An 8,533-nucleotide genomic window follows, 5' to 3' on the forward strand; every position below is an offset into this window, starting at 1 on the left:
CAAGTATTTCACTTGATATTTATATAAAGCATTCCATCTTTTAGATTATTAAAAATAAATTGGGGTTGGGGTTATGGCTCAGTGGTAGAGCACTCGCCTAGCACATGTGAGGCATTGGGTTTGATCCTCAGCATCAAAAAATAAATAAAAAATAAATAAAAGTATTTTTAAAAGTTTTTTAAAAATTGAAAGTCTTCCAGCTTTCAAAATGTCACTTATGTCTTTACTTTTCTTCTAGTTGCAATTGTTTACTCACTTGATTATTTGTCCTTTTAAACATTACTGAATTTCTTTCATCCTAGAATTATATTATTTTAGTGGATTTTTATATATGACTAAAATATAATGAAGTAGAGAGGCTGCTGTTTCTGGCTTGACAGGTAGCTTATGTCAGACCAAGCCGCCCATCAAAAACAATTACAAATGTTTTACAGTTTTTAAAACTGGATAAAGAACACGGCACAGTGGCTTAAAGGCACTGAAAAACAACCAAAGCAACTGGGACTTGCAGATCCAAGATCCCAGGGAAAGGTCTAACAGGTTGCAGAGAGTCAAGTTTCACTGCTCCTTTACCTCCATTTAGTACTTGTCAATTCATGGCCTAACTCATAGAGGCCAAACAGAGAATTGAAACTTAGAGTTATTAACAGTCTCACTGAACTAGGGAAACAAAATCACTCTGTGCAGCTTTTCCACTCAGGGTTTGCCAAGTTCTAAACTCTGGAGTTATGAGGCTCACCAAGAAACCAGGCTGAAAGTAGCTGCTATAAGACTAAAGTATTAGCAGAATTTTTACATTCTTATGGAGCAGCAACAGAAAAATTGAAGTTCAGGGACCATAAGGAAGAGGAAGCCCTGTTAAACATCGAAGATTTTACTTGAAATTCTTGAAGAGATAGTAGTAAGAAAAACTAGAATCAGATCAGCTCTCATAAGCCTGAAACAGACCTTAGATCAACTCAGTCCTTACTTGGATCAATGTGAGCTATCTCTTTGCCTTCTCACCAAAAGGAAATTTATTATTTCTGGAAGAAATTTTTGCATTTAAGCAAAAATTATAGTATGCCAGGAGACACAACTAACTGACTAAAAATCAAGAAGAAGGGTGGGGGAAGCAATGATGCATAAATGATGTAGACAGTAAGATTTTCAGATAAGAACCTTTAAGTTTTAGCTATGATTAATTTCAATAAAGTAGGTAAGAGAAAAATTGTCTAAGTACTGAATTCTCTTAAAATGAATCAAATGAATAGTTTGGAATTAAAAAGATAGAATTTAGTAAAGTTAAGAATTCAGTAAATCAACAGATTAATCACACCAAAAGATACTATTAGCAAATTAGAAGATAGGTGTACAGAAAAATATCCAAAGTGATGCACAAAAGATAGAAAGATGTAGCCGGGTACAGTGGTGCATACCCGTAATCCCGATGATTTGGGAGGCTGAGGCAGGAGAATTACAAGTTCAAGAGCCAGCCTCAGCAACTTATCGAGGCCCTAACCACTTAGTGAGGCTCTACCTCTTTCTCTGCCATGTTATTGTGGGAAGAAAAGTAGAAGACCTTAAGATAAGCCTTTTAAATTTTCTGTTTTCTACCATAGACCTATTGTCATCCAGGCTACAGGAAACAAATTTAAAAATAGCATATTTATTCATGCTTCATACAGTGTTTTCTAATTGATGAATTTAGGATCTGTTCTTGCTGCCCCAAAGCAAAGTGCTGAAGACCCTTGGAATGTGTAAATTTAAATTTCATGGATTGATTTTCTTGAATATCTCTGACTATCCATGACTTAAAATTGTGTATAGTAGTCCTCTCTTACAGAACCAACGTCTGAAAACATTAAGTGGAAAATTCCAGAAGTTAATAATTAATAAATTGTAAAGTGCATGCTGTTCTGGTAGCATGATGAAATCTTGCATACTTTCTCTCCATCTCACTTCTTGAAGCACCCAGTTTACCCACCATATCAATATGGTGTATGCTATGTGCCCATATGCTACATGCTCGTTAGCCACATCGTAGCTACCTTAGTTATCAGATGAACTCTCCTAGTACAGTACTTGTGTTTCAGATCACCCTGTTTTACCTAACAATTGACTGGAAGCTAAAAAACAATGATATTGTCAATTCGGACATGCCAAAAAGAAGATGTAAATTGCTTACTTTAAAAAAAAATGAAAATTTATCATAGACATATGTAGGGGAAAACAGCATGTATTGCAATCAGTATGATCCATGATTTCAGGCATTTAATATGGCCCTGGAATAATACACTGTAGCTAAGGATCATCTACTATATTTTGTTAAGGCACAAATTTGAATTATGCAATTAGTCTAGCTCATTTATTGGAGTCAGCCACTTCATGAATGAGCCTAGCTAGCTGTCATCATCTGTTGCATCCACTTTATCACTCTTTTGTATTATGTCAGTTTTGTCTTCATTCTATTAATTAATGTTGAGTTTTCTGGTTCTTTATTGGTAACATGCTCTGTTGTGTTTACTAAAATGTGACAAATGTATAGCTAAGAATAATCTTAAAATGTAAACACAGTCTTTACTAAATCACATGATTTTTCAAGAAATGTCTAGGTATGTGAATTTGTATTTGGAGTGGTTTTAGATGAGTTAAAGGACATGAGCAACTCATATTATGAAATCATGTTAAGGGACATGTAAAGAAAGTACCTCAATTTCTCATATCCTATTAACTACTCTATTATGTTCCCTCTGGTACGAATAATTAGATCCTGCCATTAACTAAGGTTAGAAGAGATTAATGCTAGAAATGTACATAATTACTTTTTTTTAATCTTCCTTTTCCTCAATTAAATCTACATGAGCTTGAGAGTAATAAACTCTGGTATTTTCCACTTAGTATCTTTATATACATATTTAGGTGTGTATATATTCTAAATACGGTTTTTAAAAATAAAGAAGGAAATCTCCATGTTTGTTTATTTTATAAACCAAAATATGGTTTCACACTTGCGATTCATTTTAATTTATTTAGAAAGATATCTCATGATTTTAGGTAGAAATTCATTCAACTAAAAGAGTATGATATATATTATTTATTAACCAGAACCATTATATATATGTAAGGAGGCAAAAGATTAATTCTGAAGCTTATAAGTAGATATAGAAACATATTGGAAGAATCTGAATTTCCTCTCAATATCTTTAACATAATTTGTGTTTATATTCAATTTTAAGTCTTTTCTTTATAATCTAAATTATAAATGATAAACTTTGTTTGCATTATTGGGAGTAGAACCCAGGGGCACTGTGCTACATCCCCAGTCTTTTTTTTTTTTTTTTTTTATCCTTTGCAATAGATTCTTGCTAAGTTGCCCAACTCTAAGTAATAAACACTTAATCAGTGAACTGTTTTATATAATCCCAAATATGTTTGGATGTTCTTGACTTATGTATAAATATACAAAATATTTTTATTAGGCTTAGATTTCAATCCTAGAAATACGAGTTTTAATCTAACAGATTTATTCAAAAGTTTAATTTTCAAGTAAGTACATGCTATAAGTAGAAAAGTAAGGTCCTAGAACTAGCCAAAGTAAAGAATCATTAAATAGTAAAGACAACTTTAACATAAATCATAGAGAATAGCATCTCTAGTCAAAAATAATCAGTGACATTAATCTTTAAAGTCAAGAAGTGTTCAGTATTCAAAGCAGAATTGTAGTAACTTTTTGGGTTAACTTTTGGGGTGGGGGGGTACTAACTAGGGATTGAACCCAGGGAGGTTTTACCACTGAGCCACATCCCCAGCCCTTTTTATTTTTCATTTTGAGGCAGAACCTCACCAAGTTACTGAGGCTGACTTTGAACTTGCAGTCCTCCTGCCTCAGCTTCCCGAACCACTGAGATTACAGGCATGCACCACTATGCCTGACTTATAGTAATTTTTTTTAACATCATTTAGGAATGAAATATTTGTATGACACTACTACTTCATTGCATAATTTTTGTTTCATATCATTCACATTTTTTAACTCAGTAGGTATAATCAGCATTATGAATACCGTAATCATTTTTCTCAGGCTCTCTAGAAAATTGAGGTATTTAAGTTGAGTATTTTTCTCTGCATTCATTGTTCTCAGAAGCCAGGCTATTTTTCTTCACTTCATATTCAATTGGCATTTCTGACTATTTGCAATGAGCATACCGCTATTTTCTCCCTGTTCCGTGAACATATACTCATACCAATTTACCACAATTGAATTGCCAGAAGAGCAAGTTGTTGTCACTAAAGGGAAGCCCCCAATCATTAACATAGTTTACAATCAAATTAGCTTCAGTTTGTAAAATGGTATCTTTTTTAGTCAAAAATTCATAAAATTAGCATATATGAATTAGTGTAAAAAAGGGGTGTTTCTCACCCACCAAAGCCCCTAGCGTAACCTGTTAAAATTCAATCAGTGCGCTCTAGAACTAGTATTGCTTCTTTCTTTTTTTTTTTTCTTTTTTTTTTTTTTTGTACCAGGCATTAAACCCAGGGGCAGTTAAACACTCAGACACATCCCTCATTGCTTTTTATTTTTCATTTTGAGGCAGGGTCTCACTAAGTTGCTTGGGGCTTTGCTAAGTTGCTGAAGCTGGCCTTTAATTTACAATCCTCCTACCTTGAATCTCTGGGATTATAGGCATGTGCTGCACGCCCAGCTATGGATTGCTATTTTTAAGAGCCTTTATCAAACTTACCACATCTAAAATTCCATAACTCCTTTGAGATTAAAAGTTTTAGCACTGTTTTTTCCATTGTACCTTATATTATTTCAAGTATAATTCCATAACTCCTTTGAGATTAAAAATTTTAGCACTGCTTTTTCCATTGTACCTTATATTATTTCAAGTATTTGTCTTTCTTATTTTTCTCTATCCTCATTGTATGTCCACTGTATAAATTTTAAGGACAGGAATTTTGCCTTATTTATATAACCTGTAACAGGCTATAATGTGTGCTTAATAATACATCAACTAAATTTGCATTAGAATTTGACCCAATAACAATGTGAGGTTGGTAAAATTTTTGAGGATGAAACAAATGAAAATAGGGAATTCATTTCAGTATCTATCATTGTAATCTATTACAGTTTAAATGTTATTAAAATCTGTAGTTTTGATTTAAAAATAAGTTTCCAGATAATCTCACGCATGTACATTCCCCTTATTAAGGTTCTTGCTTCAAATTGGTAATAAGAGCTTAGTTTTTCACCCATTGTCACCATGGACTACTTATCTCTACACTTTTAATAGCAGTGCTTACTTATATTTCAACACAGCATCCTGGAAATATTTTGCTACAGAATTGTTAGTTACACCCACAATTATAATATCCAACTTGAATAAACATTGTTTAAGTCACACACAACTAGATTTCTCTGTAAGACAAAATATTTAGTGCCTTTAATTACTTCTGTGGGATTTTGCAACTTGATATTTCTGTATTTGATTTATTTTATTATTATTGCATATATAACATGAATTCGAACTTAAAAATATACAATTTTATTAAATAAAAACCTTTACCCTCAAGTTCTACATCAAATACTCCATTAACTGCTGAAGAAAACCATGGGTTTGCCAAGCGCATTCGACAAGATAATTCAAGTGATAAGCTCTCACAAGAACACAGACCAACAATGGGTATGTCTCAGCTCTTAATTTGATATTTAATGACATGATTATCTAACATCTAGTACTTTGCTTCTTTTTGCTTTTTTGCTTTTATTCAATGTTCTCATAAAAATTCCCTTTTATGTACTACTTGTCATCTTTATTATGTGGAAAACAAGTGTGATTATCCACACATGTTAAATATAAGGAAACTTAAGGTACAAAATTTAAAGTACCTTTCCATATTCAAACAGATATTATTATGATGGAGCCAGAACTCAGAACCAGGTCCCCCAATTTCGCATTCTAAACTGTTTTTGTTATTTATAGTGCCTCTTATTACTGAATTGGTTAATAATTCAGCTAATAATTACAAATTAACTAAATATATTATTTGTAATTTAAGTATATTTTATAAATAAATGATACCCCTTGAAATTTTTCTCTTATTAAAAATAACACACTTATTTTTGTAATTATTGTGCAGGCTCCAGTTTGTACTTAGTTAGAATCATATTCTAACTCCCATTGACAAATCATAAAAGACAGTAATGGTGGTGACTATTTACCCCCAACTACATATGGGAATGACATGAATCAATGGTAACAGGAGCCCTTTGGCTCAACCTAGAGGTATATTGTGCCAGCGAGTTTCATGGCCATGATGTCTAGACCTCTCTCTGACACTGCAGTTCTTAAGACTACATTCAGAAAGTATTTATTTACTAAGCACTCACCTGGTGCTAAGACTTGTAATGAAAACAAAAATTAAGACCCAGTTGGGTTTCTTCTCTAAAGGAACTTAGAGAATGTAAAGGAATGTTGTGAGATAATGAGTGTCTCTGAATAACATTTGAAAGTTGTTGCTTTTTTCTATGAATGCTCTTTGGTTAGAGTCATAAAAATCCTCAGTAACTTTAACAAATGCTTACTTCTGTAATGCTTACCTTAAGTTTAATAGAAATATTTTTTATGCAAGTTAAAAGAAATCAGACAATAAATAAATGGAAAATTTACTCTAATTATTTGGTTTGATACACTGTGCTTAACACTGGGTATCTGTAGTTGGTTTAAGTGTGTACTGCCCCATTTGTCTCCTGGAAAAACTCTTCAAGAAGTTAATTCTACAACCAAATAATATACTCATAAAAATTCTCAAACCATAGGAATTTGGTTTTTCTAGTAGACTTATTGTCAAAGAATGGTGTAAAATGCATCAAATTGCTCATATTTAAAGAGAAGTGAGGTTTTAAAAAAAACTGTAGATGAAAAAGTAGAAGATGATACTAAACTACAGTACTTAACAAAAAGGGAAAAGGAACTAGCACTAGATTTTTAAAAGTATAGATCGTTAAGGATAATGGAGCACTTAGAATGAGGTATTCATTTGTAAAAAATAGTATTTCATATACATTAGAATATCGAAGTGAAAATGCCCAGGTGCCTATCAGAATGTTCTAGAATAGTAATAATTGCCTTCTTTAGAATGAGTTCATTTGGGTTCTTCAACTAACAATGTGCACATAAAGCAACTACTGTTAACTGAATAGTTAAGAGAAACAAATAATGTCAAGAATATAAATGCCTCTGAAACCTAATGTAACCAAGAAAATTAGATTGACCTCAAAAGTCAGTGGCACCCTATTGTAACAACACTTTATTGAGTACAGTATCATTGCAAAGGCAGATAAATACCCAGAAGAATGGGCATAGGTAGATAAAATCAATTTGAAGGGTGGTGGTAAAAGGAAAAGGGGGCTAAAGAATCTGAAGCAGACCATTAGAAGTACTAGATGCAAAGACTTGGATGTTTAATAGCCCTGGGGAAATAATCTAAAGACATTCTAAAAATTGATGATACAAGAAAGGAAGACAACAAATACCTATAAAAATGGTCTTTCATCAGTGAGAAGAAAAGAAAAAGTGAATGAAACAGTTTATTCAGTGACTTAATTTAGTATAAGTTAAATGAATAGTGAACTTTTTAAATGATACTTTCACTATATGTATCCATCTTTTTTTTCTCTAGGGTATAAAAGAAACATCTATAAAGTCAAGTCAAACATGGTTAGAAAATTTGGAAGAAACATTTCAAAAGAAAATCTAAGATAAGTCACTTTGAAATCAAGGGAAATGAAATTAATCACATCTATTTTTGTGTTTGTCAGCATCCTTTAAAATGTACTTAAAATCTTTGAAAGAAACCCAAATATCTTCAAGCAAAAAAATGAAACTGTTTTCTTGTTTTATACTTTAAGTAAATATAAAATGTCAACAGAAAAGGTTATGTTTAGTTTTTTTAAATAGTTGTTATTCTTTAAAATCCCTAAATCAGTATGGTGGCAGTGTAGTTCCACTATGCTACAAGTTGATTAGAACATTTTAGAAAACAATAGTTAATTATTCTTATTGTTTTTTGAAAGTAAGGCAAATTTAGAAGTAATAAATTATGGTCCAAGATGTATTTGGTCTTCTATTATGTTTTATACATTATTTTACTTATACATGACTTTTTTTCCAAAAATACTTTGTACAAATGTAGATATTTATGCTGATAAGGTTGTTGTAAATAGTATTTAAATGGTCATTGTGAATTAAATATTTTTATTGTTCTTTGCTACTTTATATATTAAAGAAGTAGATTTTAAAGTATTTGATTTTCCTATTTCATTACTACCCCTTACTAAATTATATTATATATAAAGTGTGAATTTTGTAGATTTGTGTTTCAGATTAAATCAATGTATGCAGTGTGAGAGCCAACTCTGAGAATAATCTATAGATTTTTATTAATAATGAGAAAATAGTTATTTATACCTGCTGTTATAGGAATTACATGGAGTTGCAACGTAGATAATCTTGTTCACCAGCTTTATTTGGCCTGTTTTTCTGCT

General features: G+C 31.7%; 1 protein-coding gene across 2 annotated transcripts in view; it reads left to right on the forward strand.

The window, feature by feature from the left end:
* KIF18A (kinesin family member 18A) overlaps positions 1 to 8,262 on the forward strand; it is a 75,957-nt gene extending 67,695 nt beyond the window's left edge. The window contains exons 16-17 of one of the 2 annotated variants that reach the window (XM_079105155.1): positions 5,560 to 5,669; positions 7,669 to 8,262. In XM_079105155.1, coding sequence (XP_078961281.1) covers positions 5,560 to 5,669; positions 7,669 to 7,751 — 193 coding nt within the window. In that variant the 3' untranslated portion in view covers positions 7,752 to 8,262. Of the gene's footprint in view, positions 1 to 5,559; positions 5,670 to 7,668 lie in introns of those variants that run through there. The other variant, XR_013757865.1, reaches the window with a different exon arrangement.
* Positions 8,263 to 8,533: the final 271 nt, after the last annotated feature.

This window comes from Sciurus vulgaris (assembly GCF_902686455.1).
Source record: "Sciurus vulgaris genome assembly, chromosome: 11".
NCBI lineage: Eukaryota > Metazoa > Chordata > Mammalia > Rodentia > Sciuridae > Sciurus > Sciurus vulgaris.